General features: G+C 42.4%; 1 protein-coding gene across 1 annotated transcript in view; it reads right to left on the bottom strand.

Moving 5' to 3' along the window:
- The window catches only part of LOC144686837 (contactin-associated protein-like 5), a 1126003-nt gene extending 1109829 nt beyond the window's left edge, over positions 1 to 16174 (bottom strand). The window contains exon 1 of the mRNA XM_078552607.1: positions 16014 to 16174. Within this exon, the coding sequence (XP_078408733.1) occupies positions 16014 to 16098 (85 nt within the window). The 5' untranslated portion in view covers positions 16099 to 16174. The remainder of the gene's footprint in view (positions 1 to 16013) is intronic.
- Between the last annotated feature and the right edge of the window lie 5879 nt (positions 16175 to 22053).

Below are 22053 nucleotides of genomic sequence, written 5' to 3'. Positions count from 1 at the left end.
ATAAAATAGGGTCATTGGTGCAATTTAATGTTGTCAGTATTGAAAACTAATTAATTCATTGCGATGTGCTCATCATGTAATGACCACAGGAGCTGATTAGATTAGATACCTAGAGTGAATTAGATACTTGGATTTACATCAGATCAGTGAGATGAGAGGCTCCTTAGTGGCTGCTTTACAAGGTAGAAAAACATGATATGGTTGAACGGTTTTATTGAACTGGTTGGAGACTGGCTCCATCAAGAGAGGCAGAAAGGGCGGTTATGCATGGAGAAGCATAAGGGCAGTGGGAAGTGCCGAGTTGGGTGCCAAGGATCAGCTCTTGCACTTTTGCAATCATCATTGCACAATGAAAGGTTTGGGAGTGGGGACTGAGAAGAAAAACTATCAGAGTTTGGCAATGAACCAAACTGAGCAAGCTTGCAAACAATCAAAATCAGACTGATGAAATGCTGAACTATGGAGCAGGTTACTGCAATATATAACTGTAGGTTGCAAACTCATTAGAGGCTTTTGCACCTTGATATTTTTTGCCAGACAATCATTTGAAGATTGAACCCATCTAATATCTCTTACAGAGGATTCGGTATCCTGACTCTTCTGAAAGAAATTTCAACTCCTTACACATCCAGATTTTTAGATTTTTCCTGAATCTTCAAACAGAAAAAGGATGATTATCATAGTGATAGTAACATATAACTGGAGAATTGTACAGCATGGAAGGAAGCCATTCAGTTCATCGTGCCTGTGCCAGCTCTTTAAAAGAGACATCTAATTAGTTCTACTCCCCTGCTCTTTCCCCATATCTCTGCAAGTTTTGCTTTTTCAAGTATTTATCCAATTTCCTTTTGAAAGTTACTATTAAATCCACCTCCACCACCCTTTCTCAACAGCACATTCCAGACTGAGTAAAAAGAATTATCCCTCGTCGATCCTCTAATATTTTACCAATGACCTTAAATCTGTTTTCTCCAGTTATCAACCAGCCTGCCAGAGGAAACAGTTTCTTCCTATCTACTTTCAAAGCCCCTCATGATTTTGAGCACCTCTGATTACCCCCTTAACCATCGCTACTTTAAGCGGAGCAATTCCGGAAAGCCTTCATCTTAAGGCAGCATCATCAATGCATCCTGAGAGATGGCATAACATACTGAAAAAAAAAAGCAATAAAATGAAAACACAATGGAAATACATCTAAATACACGAGACAAACAATCCCACCTAACACGTTAATTCATGTCTCAGATGTCCCTTGATCTACTGCAAGCTTCCAAGCCCCTCTGTTTTTATGTTTGACTTTAGTGGATAGGAAGCAAATTATGCGCACCTTTAACATGTACAGCACATGTAACACAAGCTTCAAGTGATAGCCCACTGTCTGGGCTAAATCTTGAATGAAGCCAAAACATGTTGGTAAATACGCAGAGAAAAATCATTCAGTCTGAAAATGCTTCACAATATCCAATGTCTGACCCACCAAATACTTGAGCTGGAGTATGAAATCTGTTGATTTGATGCAGTGCGTTGGAGCAAATGAGCTCAGGGATTGATCTTATAGACCCATTTGCAGTGAGTTCTCAAAGCAATGTACATCTGTTAATCTTTGTGTGCTATAAAAAAAAATGGTTTTGGCTTTGCTTCTTCAGCAAGTAACCCTCCTGAGGTGGTTGCTAACCATGTAGGAAATCATACATTTCCCCGGCAGAGGCTGATGCTTAAGACGGCTACCCTCATTTTATACAGCACCCCAACCTCAGGACATGCCAAAACATTTTACTGCCGATTAGGCACTTTTGAAGTCGTCACTGTTTTAATGTGGGAAAAGCAGCAGCCAATTTGCACACAGCAAGGTTCCACAAACAGCAATGTGATAAAGACCAGATAAGCTGTCTTTTTACTGATGCTCATTGAGGGATAAATCTTGGCCAGGGCAACGGGGACAACTCCCCTCCTCTTCTGCAGAATAGCGCCATATGGAAGCTTTTACATCCAGCTGAGGGCGCAAACAGGGGCCCAGTTTAACATTATATCCAAAAGGCAGCACCTCCAACAGTGTAGCACTCCCTCAGTAATATACTGGAGTGTCAATCTAGATCTGTGCATGCAACTTTCTGCCACATTAACAAACTGTAAGAATAATTTGTCATCCCTGGCCCATGCTTGTCACAACCAGAGATTTTTTTTTCTCTAAAAAAAGCCTGAGTGAAGTTCCCTAGATCAGTGTTACAGTGTAAGGCGGAATTTTATGGTCGTATCGTGGCCGGGGCAGGGGCATAAAATGCGGCACCTAAGCTTTACCACCGGCAAAGTCCAGGAAACTATATACTTGAACCAACTGTGCTGAATCTTGGCCAGACTATCAGAGAATCTTATAGCCCCGATCTTCATGCAAAGAGCACAACATTTTACATTGATTGTTTGGACTAAGCCATGAGCGAGTAGATTAATGGGTTCTGAAGACATAGCTCATCAAAAGCTTTTGCATGGAGTATCGACCACAGCACTAATTTTGGGCTTGTATTCTAATGCTGCCGGTGGGTTTCCGGTAAACTTAACCCCTTGATGTCCAACAAAGTTCCTAATTGTGTGTCTATCGCTAGATTTTGCTTGTTTTGCTAATTTTAGCCTCTCCCTTTATTTTCTCTTGAAATTGTATCTTCCCTGCTGAGGTATTCCTCCTCAGATGAGAGGTGTCCTCTGGTACCTCAGCAAGTGACCTTATTCATTAATTAGCCTTGCCTGTGAATGTAGGTTATTTAATAGTAGGTGAAAGAGCACCACAGCCTAGACAAAACCTATGCTTAACCCAACACACAGGGTTCAGGACAACAGTGGACTTAGGTCATGGTAAACATTACAACACAGTGACATTATTTTGTCACATCAACCAGAGGTGTGAAAGTGTCGTAGCCCATCACATATGTGTGGACAATAGGGTTTCATTTCAGGAGCTGACCTGTCAGGAGGATGGCTGAGGTCCTCTGCAGGGTTAAAGTCCCTTAACTTGTCTTACTAGGATTTTTAAGCAATTTGTAAGCTCTGTGTACACCAACTGATTGACTCATCTCTGACGAACTGACTAGTTAAAAAGTATCACTGCATATTGGAGCCCAAGGCTGCTTGAATGAGACATACCCACACTTCTCAAAGCACTGAGCTTCTGATCGCAGCAGGGTTGCATTGAGATGAAGTGAAGTGCCATTGTGCAAGAAAAAGGTGATAGAGAAACAGTCACCACAAGTCATTTCCACACACCTTCTGTCAGCAGAGTGAAAGACTGCAGAACTGTTAGAACTGAGACTTATGATCAAAAGGTAGATCACAAACCATTTTATAGAATCACAGAAAATAAAGTACAGAAGGAGGCCATGACCGACTGTGCCTCTACTAATGCTAGTTTTTCAATTGCAGCAAAGTCCCCAATCCAATTTTCCAATCCTGTCCCTACATCCCTTTACATTCTTCCTTTTGAAATACTTAGCAAATTCCCTTTTCAATGATGTTGTTGTCTTTGTCTCAAAGCCAACTGTAAAATAGTGTTCCTTGTAGAAAAAACTAAATCTGCTAACATTCCCCTTCATCATCATGGTAATCTTCAGTCTGTGGTCCCTTGTAACCAATTTGCCAATCAGAAGAAACAATCTTTCACTATTATCCTTTCAAAACATTTCCTAATCTTGCAAACCGCTGCCTGATCCCTCTTAGCCTGACAGTTACTGTTATAAAGTGTTTAACTTTTTATAATTGCAATCTCTAATCTCTGGTTCCATTTTAATGAATCTTCCACGCACCCTTTGCCACTGTCCTCCCTTTAATGGGGTGCCTAAAACTGCATGTAATGCTTCAACTGTGGCCTGGCCTAACAAACAAATCCAACATTACTTCTCCACTTTTCTATTAGAAGACAGGGAGTGAGCCGGAGAGAGAGGAGAGAGAGGAGAGGAGAGAAGAGGAGAGGAGGAGAGGAGAGAGAGCAAAAAAGTAGAGAGAAAGAAAGGGAGAACAGTAAATGAGAATACATAAGCATTTATTTTTTGTATATTAAGTAAAACCTACAATCGCACTCACATTTTTGACTTCATTGCATTGTATTTAATTTAAAAGATGTACCACTTTTAAAGCTAAATGAGCAAGTTTTACATTGAAACAGCCAGAGGCCATGATTGATGATTCTAAAGCACAACTAAGATCAGCTAACATATATCGCAGCCCACAAAATGCAGACTGAACCTTCCTACCGAAATATATTCAACACAAAATTTTATGCATATTTTAAGTATCTGGGGCGGAGCCCTAAACAAAGGAAAACATGGGGAGTCAGAAAAGAGAAAATAAAAAGTTTAATTGTACGATTAGCTAATTGAACTTTCAAGTAATTATCTTCCTTCAAGGATATAATTAACACACACACCTCTTTGCAGACTTTCAGGAACCCACTTAATTAATTCAAACTGTAAGCCTTGAACTTAACACTGATATAAATTGCAGCCTATGCTAAGCTCACACATAATTTTCACCATTTGAATTTAATAGTTAAGAAGGTTTGATGAATTCACCAAAGTAATTCCACAGATTCCAGCATGAGTTGGGAGAAAGCTGTGATTTTGTTGTAACATTATTAACTGATGTTGTTATTTCAGGGTTGGTAAGACGGCGAATGTTAAAACGTTGTTCGTGAAGTGAGGTACTATACAAGTTTAACATATCAATGTTCAGAAAGACCTAGACAAAAAAACAGAAATAGTCACAGCACAAAAGGAAACCATTCAGCCCATCATGTCTGTGCTGGTATTGTGTGTTGAGACATCATAAATAGTTTAAAAGGAACATGCTAATGTGAATGCATCCTTAACTACCAATTTTTAAACTCTGCTGTCTGTATCCTTAACTTATACCAAGTCCCACTCACCCTGTGCTCACTGACCTACATTTCATCTTTGTCCCCAAACACTTCAATATTAAAATTCTCATCCTGGTGTTCCTCCAGAGCCTCACTCCCTCCCTAGCTCCATAGCCTCCTCCAGCCCTACAACTCTCCAAGGCTCTGTGCTCCTCCAATTCTGGGCTTGTGTTCCCATCTTCTACTTCATTCACATGGCGGTCATGCCTCCAGCCATTTATACGCCCAAAGCTCTGGAATTTCCCCCTTCAAACCTCTGGCTCGCTACCTCTCGCTCCTTCTCTTAGGGCCCCTACTTGAGGCCTACCTCTTTGCTCAAGCTTTTGGCCATTATTGCTGGTACCTCATGTGGCTCAGTGTCAAGTTTGTTTGATAATGCTTGTCAAGTGCCTTGAGATTAGTTACTATGCAAAAGGCACTATATTCGAGTGCTGAGATGGACAGATTTTTAATCAGTAAGGGAATCAGGGTTATGGGAGACAGGCAGGAAAGTGGAGTTGAGGATTATCAGATCAGCCATGATCTCTTTGAATGGTGGAGCAGACTCGATGGGCCGAATGGCCTATATCTGCTTCTACGCCTTATGGTCTTATACAGATGCAATATGTTGTTGCTCTTTTAATGATGTCAAAGGATTTGTAGCATTGCCTAAGCTAATGATCAGACAGATGGGAGCTCAGTTTAACATCTCATGCAAAATATAGAAGCTTTGACAATGCACCAGTCCTCCAGTATGACTTTACATAGAACTAGCAGTCTTGGTCAAATATTATGGAAAGTAATGTAATATGGGGCAATTCAAGAACAATGTTCTTATTTTCATTATCTAATATTGTTATTGTCTAGCTAGTGCTTTCATTAGAATTTCAGTAAATTATTATGGTGGGGGATGTAATACTTTTACTCTATAACAAAAGCAATTTGCATTTATATAGCACTGTTAAAACGCATACACATCCCAAGATGTTTACTTCCATTTGAAGTCTAATATTGCTGTATACATTGTGTTTCTGAACTTGCAAAACAAAAAGGGATAAGGGAAGATTTAATAGAGCTCTTCAAAATTATGAGGGGTTTTGGTAAGGTACATAGGAAGAAACTGTTTCCACCGGCAAGGTGGTCAGTAACAGGAGGACAGAGATTTAAAACATTGGCAAAAATAAGGGGAGATGAGGGGGCGGGATTTATTTACGGTACTCAATGAGTTATGATGATCTGGAACGCAGTGCCTGAAAGGATGGTGGAAGCAGATTCAATAATACCTTCCAAAAGATAATTAGATACGTATTTTTTTTAAAAAGGGCAAAAAAGCCATGGTAGAGGGACAGAAAAGGGAGTGCGGCTAATTAGAAGTGAAGCTTACATCCCACTTACAAATAAAGTGAAAAGTGGACAGATGTTTCAAAGAATGGGTGCAGCCACATTCTTGGACTGAATGGCCTCCTTCAGTGCCATATGCATCTATTATACTAAGAACTTGGATTTTGTTTGGAGAGAGGATTTGAGTTATATTTGATTCTACTTATATCATATTTCAGTACACTTAGCTGAATAAACCTTGAATTCCAAACCAACACATGCATCTAGCAGTTTACAATAATATCAGCAGCGTGCTACACTGCAATTTCGCGCTTTCTACACTTTATAATCTATCATCTGATTATATTACCATTCATGCCCATATTGTCCCGTCCACCCCCGACACGAGTTTCCACCACTCCATTCTGATGCTGGATGAATTTTGGAGCTTGGCTATTTAACTCCTGGAGGCTGTTTAAGCTCACTACTGTGTTGGTAAGAAAAGTGGGTCCCAAGCCTAATAACAGCCCATTGCCCCACCAGCAGGTCTTAAACTTAATGCACACGGCATTCAACAGTATAACAGCTTGCATTTATTTAGCACCTTTAGCATGGTAAAACATCCCAAGTGGCTTCAAAGGAGCATTAACAAACAACATTTGATACGCCAAGCAGTCAGTGTTCCCTCTAATCTGCGCAAGTGTGCAGCAATCTTGAACGTACCACACAGTGCAGACAAGCCACGCATAACTAATGTGTCTTTTAAGTTGCTCAGCTGTGCAGCAATCTTAAAAGGACTGGGGAGAAGGCAGGAGAATGGGGTTGAGAAACTTATCAGCCCTGACTGAATGGCGGAACAGACTCGATGGGCCGAATGGCCTAATTTCTGCTCCTATGTCTTATGGTCTTATGGTGCAGTGCAAAAAACAGGCCGTACACAAAGAAAAACTAGAGGGAACATTGAGAGTCGCATATTGAGATATTAGGATGGATGATCAAAAGTTTGCAGAAAATGCAGTTTAGAGGAGTACCTTAAATGAGGAGAGGTTTAAGGGAAGAATTCCAGGGCTTAAAGCTGGTGCGAATGTCTAGTCCATGCATTTTAGATCATAAACTTTAATTCTTAAAACTAAAAGTTACCTGTAGAAAATGGGTTAAATGCAATTAAATAAAACTTGGAACCTATTACCCGTAAGAGGCTGGAGCCACGTTGACCTGAGAGGTTCACAGCTGGAAAGGCAAGGGAACTAAAATACTGGGCTAGAGATTGCCAGAATACTTCAAGAAAAGTGTGAAAAGGTGATCTATGTTTGTTTAATAAAAGTCAGAATACAAGATAGAGCTATAAAACAGCAGGCGGGCTTATTTAGCTAAGGAGCTGGAGACATGATGTCTGTAATGCTTGCAAGGACAATGACAGTCCAGAAAGGATGTCTTTGTTTTGGGAGTTAGAGCTAAATTGGTTTAAAAGCATTCAGTAAACCCTGAAAGGTTGCAAAAACCATTTACTTAATCAGATCAAAAAATACATTGTAAATGAGGGATAATTAACTTTAAGATTGGTTTGAGGGCAGTCCAGAGCAGGCTATCTTGTTATGGCAATGGGCGGAGCTTAGGGAGGTTCTGGTTTCAGTTTATCTGGGTGTTTGCTGAGAGTTGGTTGCGGTTTTTGACCTGATGCAGTTTGCAGCTCACTGAGAGAAGTTAGCCAAAGTAAATGGCAGTTAGATAGACTTTCAATGTAAGCAGAGTAAAGAACTAATGTCATATTGACGATGTGGAACACGGGTCAGGCTTAATCTCAGTTTGAATCTTGAGGGAACAGAGCTGGAGGATTGCCTAGTTTGAAGCTAGTGGGATAATCTACAGTGGGCCTCAGTATCTTTTTGGCAAAAGCAATTAGTCAGCCGAATTAGCTTGGAAGTATTGAAACGTAACCAGGACAAGGGACTTGAGGCTTCCAAAGCCAAGAGGTGGTAAGTGAAAGTTTTACCTCAGAATAGCTAGAAATAAATAACTTTTAAGATTGATGTGTCTTTTGAAAATTGTTGGTGAAAGTAAAAATTAAACCAGAGTGCATAACATATATAGTGTTAGCTAAAAGCTTTGGTGTTAACTTAGTCATATTTGCTTGATTAAATTCTTTTATACGCAATGAAGATTGTTTGGTTAAAAAAAACAGAAATCTCATAGCTTAGTTCTATTAGTTAAAACAAGGCATTCCGATTTTTAAAAATGTTATCAGTCCCTAACTGTATCACAGTAGGGCCGGGGCAACTGAATGAATGGCAACCAACCATGGTGCAATAAAAATCAGAGGTGTGAATGAACTGAATTAATACAAAGATCTTGGAGGGTTGTAGGGTTAGAGGAGGTTGTAGAGAAGAGAGGGGAGTACAGTACTGACATGTGGTAAACGGGCTTGGGATATCAATTTTAAACATCACAAAGCTGATGACTTCAAAATCAATTCAAAGCCTGCCTGTTTAAACACCAAGAATGGAGCATATGGGGCCCAAGAGCACCCCAGTATTCCAGGAAGCAGAACAAAGCTGTAGCAATAGAAATCCTCAGATCACTCTTAAGGTTATAGACTCAGAATACAGCAAAGGAGGCCATTCTGCCCATTGTGCCTGTATCGGCTCTTTAATAGATCTCTCCAATTTATCCCACGCCCCTGCTGTTTCCACATAACCCTGTAATATATTTTTTTTTCCATTCAGGTATTTATCCAATTGTCTTTTGAAAGTTACTTAAAACCTGCTTCACCAATTTTTCGGGCAATGTATTCCAGGTCATAACAGCTCGTTGTTAAAGAAAAATCTTTCCCCGTGCTGTCGTTGGTCCTTTCACCTTACATCTTTTGGTTACTGAGCAGTCTGCCACTGGAAACAGTTTCTCCCTATTTACTTCATCAAAACCATTCATGATTTTGAACCACTCTAGTAAATCTTTGCTCTTCGGAGAGCAATCCCATCTTCTCCTGTTGCTCTTGGTGAGACACTTAGAAGGAACAAATGATCAAAATAAAGACACGTCTATTATATAGGACAGGCACTGCATATATGCTAGGGACGGGAATCAGTGGCCCTCAGCTGTTCACAGCAGGTGGAGGGCATTGCAGGCAATGAATTCAGAGATTCACAAAAGGAGCACATTCTACAACATTAAAGATTTCTTGTTTTTCCCATAAGCTCGGAGACAACACATGGTTGGTACATTACAAAGAAAGGGAAAGTGTTGGTGCCACTCTGAGTCACAATGTTATGGCTCCAAGTCACACTTTGGGGCTCGACCATGCAAAAAAATATAAAGGCCAACCCTCCATTGCAGTACTGAGGAGTGCTGCACTGTTGGAGGTGTCATTTTTTTTCTGATGAGATGTTAAACTGAGGCCAATGAATATAAAAGAACCTACTTCAAATAACGGCAGGGAAGTTATTCCTAGTGTCCTGACCAATATTTATCACTTAACCATCATCGTATAAAACAGATTATTTGGCCATTATCACACTGCTGTTTGTAGGAGTTTGCTATGCACATAATGGCCACCCCATTTCCTACAGTACAACAATGACTACAGATCAGAAACGCTTCTCTGATTGTGAAGTACTTTGGGATGTCCGGTGGTCATGAAAAGCACCAGATACATGCAAATTTTTTTCTTATTTTTCTTATAAAAAAGGAGAAACAAAAAAGTACCTTGTCCTGTATCTAAGATGTTGTCCTTTCTTTACATGGCATTTTCGAATCAGACATTAATATCGCATATTCTTACACTGCTTACTGACTGGTAAAGATGTTCATGCAAGGAACAATATTGTGCCTGGAGGGATCAGGCCAAACAAAACAGAGTGACAGCTTTGGTGAGATAAGGGTTTTCAATATGAAGTAGCTGAAGGCATGCATTCCAAGTTATTCACTTAAGGTTTGTCAGACCTGTGTCCTTCAGTTACTATATGTCCTGCGTTGTTACAAACCACTTTTCATATTGCAATGGTTCATAAGGAGCCATATAACTGCAACCAAACCTGCATCTTCTCTAGCGCGTATGTCAGTTGCAAAGCCAACACTGAAGCAATTTCACACAAAACATTACGAGTGATTTGTGTGGACGAAAGGTGGGGGGAGATATAGTGCTTGATCTCTCGTGTCCCCTTCTGTGCTGGTGAATTGTGCCCATTACAACAGGAATGCAGAATCAATAAATGGTTCAAAGAGCGACTGTTCACAAAGTCACTTCAAGTGCGAGACCACCTGGAGCTGGCAATTTCAAATAGTCCAGCTTCACACCAAATCAACCAAAAATTGATACAAACCCAATTTTAAAACACAGGCATACAAAGAAACCAAACTGTCCAATGGTCTTTTTCTAAACTTTCGTTTCAAAACTGACTTGCAAGTTTTTCATTCTTTTGATGAAAAATACCAATTATCCTGTCAACTTCTATGCAGTAATAGAAACTTCATGGGCAGTGAGATACCAAGGAGATCTCTGTGTGTGCATTTAACCCCTCCTCCTCCTTCAGGTACCATGCCCTAAGAGGACATTGGCAACCATGGACTTCCATTGGATTGGTCCATGATCACACTTTGTAAAGTACTGCACTGGTTTGCTGTTGCCTTCTGCATATGACTGACCAGGAAACTCTTCCACCCTTCCACCTGCCATCAGGCATATCAGAAGGATTTACAGGTTGATAATCAACCAGTTCAGCATGTTCCAAAAGCACTTTCCATGACCATCAAGTCCTGAAATAGGATTTGAACCCAGAGCTTTGGTCTCAGAAGTAGGGACTCTACCACTGCACCACTAGACATCCATGCACTTAACTATACACATTAAATTTTGTTCGTTCTTTATTTCTTGATATCCTTACTTAAGGTGCACAAATGGGGTTGAAATACAGATCAACCATGCATAAAAAAAATTGCATTGCTTAAGCAGGCTTTAGCTCAGTACTGCCACTTGTAATAGCCTAAACATGGTATTACTGCCAAGCCTGATGGGCATCAGAACTGCACAGGGGAATTAGTAGCTTATCTGAAACTCAGTAGGAAGAAACCAGATAACAACAGTATGGTAAAGTATTAAGGGTTATGGAAGGAAGGCAGGTAAATGAAGTTCAATTACAGATCGAATTAATCATGACTCAAGGGGTTGAATGGTCTACTCCTGTTCCTGTAAATGTGTTCTTAAGTCTTTAGTGACTTTATCATATTGATGTAATAAGGTCTTACTATACCTGAATTTTATGAAGCTTAGATCGTTAGCATGTTATTGTTTCATAAATATATTTTTCTCCTTATGACTATGCTGGCTGTATCTGTTTCGTAAGGGATTTGTGCTTTCCTGAGATCATCTTGTTCAAGTTTGGGATAAAATTTATATCTTATTAGCTTAGTCCCTTCAGGAGGAAGCTGATAAAACTCTACCCAAAACTTCAAAAGAGAGGTTCCCTGATTTCCCCAGTTGTGTCCAGAAATGTTCAAAATTTCCCAAAATCCCCCCACCAACCCCAGAATGCTATTGACTAAAATGAGAGGTAATGCCGGAGCACCAATCTATATATTATAAAGTCTCAGTATATTCTCCAACACAGCAAGGCTACTAAAGACCTAGGAACATAGGAACAGGATAAAGTCATTCAGGCACTTGAGCCTGCTTCATGATTCAATTAGATCATGGTTGATCTGTAGTTCAACTCCCTTCATGCACCGTAAGGATATCAAGGAATACAGAATGAACAGCATTCTATCAATATTAGTCTTGGAAGATCAAACTGTCCCAGCATCCACAGCCTTTTGCAAGAGAGATTTCTGGATGTCTACTACCATTTACATGTAAAAATACTTCCTGATATCATTCCTAAATGGCCTAGTTCTAATTTTAAGATAACGCCCTCTCATTTTTTTTGTTCTTGATTTCACCAGAGAATATAATTTCTCTGTATATACCTTAACCTATTCCTATTAACCCTTTGTGGATCAGATCACCCCACAATCCTCTATAATCAAGGAAATATAGTCCATGTTTATGCAACCTGTCTTCATAATTTAACCCTCTAAGGTGCAGTATCATTCTGGAATAAGAGCATTTTTTTTAAAAATTGCATTGTTGAGGTTCCTTCATCAAGCAGATGGGTTACAGTCCTGTTAACAACAGGTTTAGGATCTGAACTTTTGGTTTCACACTGAACCTGTGAAAGTACCACAGATCCCAGGGCACACAGCAGCTGGGTCAGTTGCATCCAGAATTTTAAAAAAAAAGCTTTAGCAATATTGAACAAGTCCATAGTTGATAACAGCTTGCTCACTCTTTTGAAGACAGGTCCTTGGCAAAGTGCTGTGATTTTTTTTTAAACCAAGGGTAGGATGCAGACACAGTCTACCCAAGTCTACCACAGCCGGAACGAGGGCCAAACTGTGTTGTTGGCTGTTAATCTAATCCACAGGCTAGCCAACTAGCCAACTGAGCTAACCGCTCCCCCTACAGAGTGCTTAAAAAAGCTTTAAAAAGTTGTCAGCCATTGCAAATCATTGCAGCAAACTGAAAGCAAACAGCCAAAGGTTGCTCCATTGTGGAAAGCTAATGTGCAAATGGCATATTAGACTAATTGTATGTGCTATAAAAGAAGCAGGTATGGATTAATTTGCCACTGCTGTTATCAGTTATGTTGTCTCTTTGGCGAGAGCAAGATAAAACTAAAACTTCCACAAACCCCCATGGTCTTGACGATAAATATTATAGGTTAAGCTGAACGTATTCAAATTGAATCTGCACTACAATTAGATTTCTTTGTTTAGATCTGAAGCTGACTGGAAAGGATCAGAACTGCCAGTCGCAGGTCTGCCTTGCGATGTTCCAGACTGGCTGGTCAGCCAGGAGCAATTTCGTTCACTGTAGACCAAGTGATTCAGTTGTCACACTACTGACTCTACCATAGACTTAGTTCCTAACTTCCATCACCATCTCAGAGGCAGCCTGAACACCAAGAATTCATGCTACAATCCCTCTCAGGAGCTTAAGCACTAACTAGGCGATAGACAAAGCTGGCCCTTGAGCTCTCATTAGGTATTTAAAAAAAAATATTCATTCATGCGATGCAGGTGCCACTGGCTAGGCTGGCATTTATTGCCCATCCCTAACTGCCCTTGCTCAACCACATTGATGTGGGTCTGGAGTCACATGTAGGCCAGAGAGCAGATTTCCTTCCCTGAAGGAATTAGTGAACCAGATGGGTTTTTACAACAATGGTCTCATGGTCATCATTAGACTTTTAATTCCAGATTTTTATTGGATTCGAATCCCACCGTCTGTCATGGCAGGATTCAAACCTGGATCCCCAGAGCATTACCCTGGGTATCTGGATTACTAGTCCAGTGGCACTACCACTACACCATCACCTCCCCTTAGATAGATGCCAGGAACTTCTCCTGAGCAACAGATTTGACCACTTTCAGCTCAAAACCGAACTGCTTATTTTTTTGAAAAGAAATATTTCAACGTCAGTATTTGAAAACCAAACAGTGTCCCTTAAATAGATGATTCGTTTTCGTGGATTTAAAATGTCAACATATCGAGTTTATTTCAAATCTGTAACAGGGCAGGAGCGATTGCAATAATGTAAGTGGAGATAAGACGGGTGCCACATTGCAAACGCAAGGCCCACACAGAATCAGGACAAGTTGCCGCACTCAGGGCATGTTTGTCAGTGCTCCCTGTTTTGATGAGCAGAAAATAAGGCATGTGGCTTTTAAGCCAATGGCCTTCTTCTCACTCGGGCCCCTTGCAACTTGTCTGAGCAGCTGCTCTGTAGTGACATCTATCTGCAGCCAGAGAGCTGTAGCACAGGTTAACCTGATGCTTGATGCACTGGCTGCACCAGGCAAGCGGTACCTGATCTCTCGAAAGGAAGCACCAAAAAAAAAGTTGCGTACAGCTGAACCACCCCTGGCACTTGCAGAACTGGACGTTGCTCCAAGAGTGAACCGATACCGAAAAATAAAAACGAAGCAGCTTGGCGGGGGTCTCAATGGAATGCGCTCCGCAAACCTTCCTCAACAAAAAGTTAGAACTTCGCTCATGACACGTCGCTATCGCCCACAAGCGCCCTGCTTCTTTTCCTTTGCACATCGGTCTTTCCCTTGTCATTTCCAGCCCCCACTCAAAGATTTCGAAACCCACGTTAGGGTTTAATGATGGGTGGTCAGCTGGGTTTGGTGACCTGGGATTTGGGAGGGTGGAACAGTTGTGATTTTTTTTTTTAAAAGGTGGATTTCGATAGTTTTAGGGTCCGCAGGGAGACTTGGAGGAAATGTGCAAGTCTGCATTACACAGAGCTGTCAGATTTAAGGGAATTGTCAGATTCTACAGGAGTGAGAGAGCGGGTTATATCAGGGAACTGCACGAAAGGGACATTTAATGCAGGCTCCAGGGGAGAGGTCGAAGCAAGAGCTGCGAACTTCGACATGTTGGCATCCTGAACCCTGAAAATACACCTCGAAATGGGACGATGTATCGCAGCTTCCACACTTTTATCGCGGTACGCGTTATTAAAATAACACAGAATGCCACGTGGTGATGCACTGGTGAAGTTTAAGCAGAAGATTGAGGTATTATACCCCCACACCCCTGACTCTGCACTTCCCTGCGTTTAGAAAGCAGCAGAGGAGGCTGAACAACTTGTCCTAACTCGGGAGGGAGGGAGAGGGGGGCACCATCACCAATCCACCTCTCCGGAGTTTCCAGCCGCTCTTCCGCCTTAGGTTTCCCCACAACTTTCCTGTTTCGAAGTAAGACTGACCGGCTGAAGAGTGGACACGTGTTTGTAACCTTAAGAATGGGTGGGGGACGAGGAAGGAACTTGTCCTGAGATAGAGCAGTGGATTGACGAGCCCGGCATCCGCACAACGAAGTGTGTTTGTACACCCACCCCCCTGAATTATTGAATTCGACTCATTGAAGTCCCAGCAATGTGATGGAGAGACGAGCACATTCTGATATCTGCAAATATCATCCATGGCTTTCTTTGAGATTTCAGTTGGTGCCAGGTGAATTGACATTTTTATTTTGTTTAAAATTTTTCAGTGTTTCCCCCTCAAATAATCCTAGCTGGACCACGTTTGGTGGAATTGCATGTCCTTTAATTCCCTCCCCTCTACCCCCTTTTTATTTTAAATCAAATGTCGCCCTCGCACTTGCGAGGAGCCAAACCTGATGGGAGGGATCTGAAGTGTGTTTGTAAACAGGCACATACCCTCTTACTAGTCAGTGTCTGAGACCCCGCTCGCATTGCCGAGGGGCTCCCACTGACTACAGCTTCTCACCGGGAGCTTGCCAGTGGCCAGGGTCGGAGCCAGGCGGAGCCTTCCACGCTGTCCGGGCACAAGTTACTGATGCTAAATACTGTTTCAGTTGAACACGTTTTCGAAATCACACAAACGACCGCTCGCCCTCCACCTAGGAATAAAGTTACCGACGGGGAAGAGGCGGCGAATCGGGCAATTGAGTGTAAAACTGTTATGAGATGTCCCAATATATTGCAGTCTATTCTGGAGTGACACTGTAGGGTAGGGAACAAGAGGCAGCGGGAATCGAGATAGACACATCATTCCACACACACACACACACCCACCCCCCTCCGGTGTTGTTAGAGGGCTGCTCACTTTCCAAGTACTGTCTACACAAAGCAATCTTATTATAAAGCATCCTACAATTGCCTGCTGCCTTCCCACGATAAGATCAGGTCCGTTGCGGCACTTTTTTTTTTATATTTAAGGGTCTGTAATGACACAGGGAAGCTGTACTTACGGGAGTAAGCGGTGGCGATGCACACCCACAGACTGATGGATAGAGAGAGGGCGAGCGAGAGGTTGCTACCAGCGAGCGAGTCCATTTTCAAACAAGACCGAGAGAGGAAGAGATATCAGGACAGTAACTCTCTGCTCCTCACCATGTCAACCAGCATCTGATTTCCTGCTGTCCCCTGTCTTCTTATCTCTCTCTCTCTCTCTCTTCTACTCCTCCTCCCCCCCCCCCTCCCTTTCTCTCTCTCTCTCTCCCTTGCCTCCTCCTCTTTCTGGACCAGCTGCTCGTTCACGCCATCCCGCCGCTACACGTTCTCTTGCGCCAACCAGTGGGCCAGGAAACAGGGCCGTAAAAGCGAAAGATCTGGGGAGGGGAGGGGAGGGGTGAAGGCTGATGGACCGTCCCTGTGTGTGCGTGCTCTTCATGCTTTACAGCCTCTGCCGGATGAGGCACAGCGACCCAGGGAAAGGCACAGACCCGCGGATCAGCAAGACACCGCGTCTATTCCCTTACCTACAATAGCTTGTTACTTATTGGCACTAAATCCGACACCTGCTTGCAAAAAAAGAAGCTGAACCAGTATTACAATTTGCCCTAAATTCGCACATTCGATCATTACTGAAACTTTCCACCACCCGCTATAATTTGGCTCCCAATATTTCAGATCTCTTATTAACGACGACTACTTTGGGCACTTGCTCGCCCAATGCCCATTCAGCTCGGCGACGGGCAGGCGGTCCGAAACTTCCTCTCGACTCCGAATGATCTCCGCTGATGCTCCTGCACTATATTAATTACTGGTTAATTGTTAATGGGATGCCACTCCGCTTTCCTTTTGATTTTAAATGGTCCCCTGGATTGATAGCGTGAGTGTGCATTAAGAAGGACCAAGCCCATCAAATAACAAGCTAAACTCAGATAAACTCTCAAGTTAATGATCGCCAGCCTGACTTCTGTCGCACCTCTCGCAGTCCCTCAGGATATAATGCAGCTGAACCAGTTTTATCATTAATAATGATTTATCATTATTGATATTAATGGTTTAGTTCCTAAGCAGAGCAAGGGGCTTTATTTTTGCCTTCACTGCTGATATTGCAGGATAAGCTTTCATTTGATTTTTTCTTTCTCTGGCGGGAGATGAGTTAAGTTTTTCACCATTGATGCCTCTTCGCAATAAATGTCCGGGCGGCGCTTTATTCGCTTTTAAAGTTGGGGGACCCCTTCTGCAGGTAATGAGAAGCAACGACGGGATAAACTCCCAACTATTTGGACAAGGGAAATGTGAAGCCAACACAGAGAAGTGCTGGTAGGGATTGCTGGGCGTAGCCAAAGAATATTTAAACTTGCATCTTGCTGCAGGATCCTGGGTTAAATGTTTCTTCCAGTGATAAAACAGCCGGGTTTTTAATTCTGTTTCCTTGCTGCGTCTTGAGACCTGTCTCCTAGACATCAATTTTAATCCTGGTTACTGGACAGATCCCCATCAAATAGAAACGGGACAAAAAAAATCCAGAGAGTCAACATTTTTTTTGCAGCATTTGTTTTCAATATTTTGAGGAAAAATTGAGGATTTGAGGATTTTTTTCTTAAACCTAGAGGGTGGTTGGAGTCTGGATCACACTGCCTGAGGGGGTGGTAGAGGCAGGAACCCTCACAACATTTAAGAAGCATTTAGATGAGCACTTGGAAACGCCATAGCATACAGGGCTATGGGCCAAGTGCTGGAAAATGGGATTAGAATACATAGGTGCTTGATGGCTGGCACAGACATGATGGGCTGAAGGGCCTGTTTCTGTGCTGTATAACTCTATGACTATTATTGGGGGAAATTTTCTGCTAAAGCTGCATGGTGGGAAATTCTGCTTTCTTTCATTCACAAAATATAGTCCACATGCTAATTTTGGGATGGAATTCTTCTCCAAGCCAAAGGCCAACAAACATACTAAGATGTTATTAGGAGGAGGATGGGTGTTTGACTTCCAAAAAGTAGTTAACAACATTTGGTAAGGACCGCTCAGGACAAGGGCCAGTTCATCTCTTCAGAGATGGGCTCTGCATTTTCAACTAATTTGCTTCAGAATTGTGCCACATTCACCATTTTCAGTTTCCGTTAACAGCCACATCTGTACATTGAATAAATAGACTTAGGAACATAGGAAGTAGGAATAGGTTATTTGGCCCCTTGAGCCTACTCCATTCAACTAGATCATGGCTGATCTACCTCAATGCCATTTTCCCACACTATCCCCATATCCTTTGATATCTTTAATATCTAGAAATCTATCAATTTCTGTCTTGAATATACTCAATGACTGGGCCTCCACAGCCCTCTGCATAGAGAATTCCAAAGATTCACCACTCTGAGTGAAGAAGTTCCTCCTCATCTCCATCCTAAATCAACCTTATTCAGAAACTGTGTCTCCTGGTTCTAGATGCTCCCAGCCAGGGGAAACATCCTTTCAGCATCTACCCTGTCAAGTCCTGTGAGAATTGTGTATGCTTCAATCAGATCACCTCTCATTCTTCTAAACTCTATAGAGAATAACATAATAATATTGAAAATAAACATCTCATCTACAATCAACAATCCCAGAGGTGGGCAGATCACCTCTTCCCGTGTAGACTAATTAATCCGTGAGAGGCATCTGATGAACAACTGCTTGAAATGCAGCGCAACTCCAAAGTTAAGCATGAGGGAGAATTGGCCATTAGCTGGGCTCAGTGATGATAGATATTGGTAATAGCTGGTGCAATTTGTACAGCTAGAGACCTGATTAAAGACAGCATAATTATAAATGCCATAATTGGCATAAACTGTGTAACTGGGGTAGCTATTGAATGCTGAGATTTAAAAACATATTTATTGATTCACTCTCGAGATTTGGTCATTTCTAGCAAAGCCAAAATTTTTTCCCATTCCTAGTTGCCCTTGAGAAGGTAGTCGTGGTGAGCCACTTTCTTGAACCACTATAGCCCATGTGCTGAAGATGTTCCCAGAGAGTTGTTGGAAGGGGGTTCTAGTATTTCAACCTGCAATGATGGAAGAATGACAATATATTTCCAAGTCAGGACTTGGAGGGGAGCTTGCAGGTGGTGGTGGTGCCTGCTGCCCTCGTTCTTCTACGTGGTAGAAATCGTAGTTTGGAAGGTGCTGTTGTAAGAAATTGAGGTCTTAAATAAAGAGATATTTTCTGCATAATATGACACCCTCTTAAAAAGCTTTCTAAAAAGGCGACAATTTTTAAACAGTCTGTGGAAACAGGCAAGGTCACTTAGTTCACGTTGTCATTACTAAATTAATATGGCATTTAATGTACCCCCTTATCTATGCAATTGTTTAAAAAGGACCAGGATATGACCCTCAGCAAGATGTAAACTAAAAAGCTGACTTGGAGTGGGGTGGCGCACAAGGGGGTGTGGTTACCACCCTGATGTTTTGAGTACCTGTCCTGTATCCATTGGTCAGAATAGTTAGACGGATGATTGACACGGGGTAAGCTACCAGCCCCCCAAAAAAGGGTATCCAGATTGGTGCCATACAGGTGGTAGTGGGCTGAGGTGCTGGTGAGGTGGCCGTGCTCATTGGGCAGCTGCCTCCTTCAGGTGGAAGATGGACCGGAGGAGGAGGAGGAAGATCGAGCAATCAAGGGAAGAGTTTCCTAACACTTCCACCGGTGAGCGGAATGATGTTATCACAAGCTGTTACAGGTCGGATGCTTTTTTTCAGTCTAATTAGTTAATGTATCATATCTTAGCTGTTGTTTCTTATAATAAACTCAATAATCTATCTTAAAATTACATAGCCAAATAGGCAGTCGACTATCCGTGTGCTGGGCCTGAATCCAAAAATCTTACACTGTAGAAGGGGCCTCGGCGAGTTTCTTCCATGCACCTTGTTCATGGTACACACTCACTCCTGCCCACTATGCTCTGCTGCTGGAGGGAGTGAATGTTTAAAGTAGTGGTTGGGATAATGATCAAACAGGCTTCTTTGCTCAAGATAGTGTCAACATTCTGAATATTATTGGAGCTGCAATCATCCTGGCAATTGGAGAGTCGCACTCCTGGCTTGTGCCTTGTTGATGGCGGACAGGCTTTGGGAATTATGAGGTGAGTCAATCACCCCAGAATACATAGTTTCTGACCAGCTCTTGCAGCCACAGGTGTTATGTGACTTAAATTTCTGGTCAATGGTGATCCCTAGATGGTGGGGGCATTCAGCAATGGTAATACCATTAAATGTCAAGGGGAGGTGGTTAGACTTCCTCTTGTTGGAGATGATTATTGCCTGGAACTTGTCTACTGAGAATGTTATTTGCCACTCATCAGCCCAAGTCTGAACATAAGAAATAGGTGCAGGAGTAGGCAATTTGGCCCTTTGAATTCACTCCGCCATTCACTGAGATCATGACTGATCTTCTACTTCAACACCACTTTCCTGCATTATCTCTGTAATCCTTGATGATTTTAATGTGTAGAAATCTTTCAATCTCAGTCTTGAACATACTCAATGACTGAGCCTCCACAGCCCTTTGCGGCAGTGAATTCCAAAGATTCTCCATCCTCTGAGTGAAGAAGTTTCTCCTCATCTCATCCCTAAATGGCTGAGACTGTGTCCCATGGTTCTAGAGCTGCCCAATCAGGACAAACATCCTTCCTGCATCTACCCTGCTGAGCCTTGTAAGAATTTTATATGTTTGAATGAGATCATCTCTCATTCCTCTAAATTCCAGAGCAGAAAGGCCCAGTCTATTTAATTGTTCCCCATGGGACAATCCCTCGATTCCAGGAATTAGTTTGGTGAGCCTTTGTGCACTTGGACATTGTCCAAGTCTTGCTACCACAGACTGCTTCATTATCGCAAGAATTGTAAATGGGACTGAATGCTGTAGCATCATCAACAAACATCTCCACTTCTAACCTTATGAGTGAAAGCACTGATGAAACAGTTGAAGACAGTTAAGCGTAGGACACTACCCTAAAGAATTGAAGCAATCTCGTGGGGCTGAGATGATTGGCCTTCAACAATCACAGTAATCTTCCTTAATAATAAAAACAAAAAGTGCTGGAAAAACTCAGTTGGTCTGGCAGCATCTGTGGAGGGAGAAACCAAGTTAATGGGCAGAATTTAGCCCTTGTCAGGCGGGCTCGACAGGAGCAGTTGGGAAGCTGACCACTGCCCGCGATTGAGGCCGGAAGGCGATTTCACCCTGACAGGCCAATTAAGGCCTGCCTCGCGTGAAACACAAGTGGCAGTGCTTAGCGCTGCCTGTGCGGGCAGGGGGAGGAGGGCAAGCGGTGCGAGTGCAAACTCTGCGCATGAGCGCAAGTGCGCTTCAGAATCTCCCTGAGGCACAGAGAGTTGTCCAGGGAGATGAAGAATTGTTAAAAAAAAAATAAAGAATTGAAAAATCTAATAAAACATGTCCCCTCATGTGACACGGTCACATGGGCAGGTTCATGTTATTATTTAAATTTTTAAACTTCTGTTTTTATTTGCTTAGGGAAATCTCATCCCGCCTGTGGATGAGGTTACCAAAAAAATGCAAAGGCCGCTTGGCCTTTTCGCCTGCCCGCCAGCTGTAAGGTTAGACGGGTAGAGAAAAATTTAAGTTAATTGATACTTTAATGGCCTTAACGGGCCTTTTAATCGTCGGCGGGTGCGCGGCCGATTCCCACCGCGCACCCGCTGACCGAACTATCGCGCGAGTGTGCGTTGACATCGGGACGTTCGTCCGACATTAACACACACCATTTCACACTCAAGCGGGTCGGGTGCTCGCCCGCGAAGGTGAAAATCCTGTCCAGTGTGTCAAGTCCAATATGACTCTTCAGAACTGAAGAGTTCTGAGGAAGAGCCATTTGGACCATAAAATATTAACTCTGTTCCTCTCTCTGCAGATGCTGCCAGAACTGGCTTGAGCTTTTCCAGTACTTTCTGCTTTTTACTTCAGATCTCCAGCATCCGCTGTATTTTGCTTTCATCTTCCTTTATGCTGGGTATGACTCCAACCAGTGGAAACTTTTCTGCCCATGTCCCCTT

This window comes from Cetorhinus maximus, chromosome 11 (assembly GCF_964194155.1).
Source record: "Cetorhinus maximus chromosome 11, sCetMax3.hap1.1, whole genome shotgun sequence".
NCBI classification, from domain to species: Eukaryota; Metazoa; Chordata; class Chondrichthyes; order Lamniformes; family Cetorhinidae; genus Cetorhinus; species Cetorhinus maximus.
The sequence above is the reverse complement of the archived record's forward strand: the minus strand, read 5'-3'. Positions and strand labels throughout refer to the sequence as shown.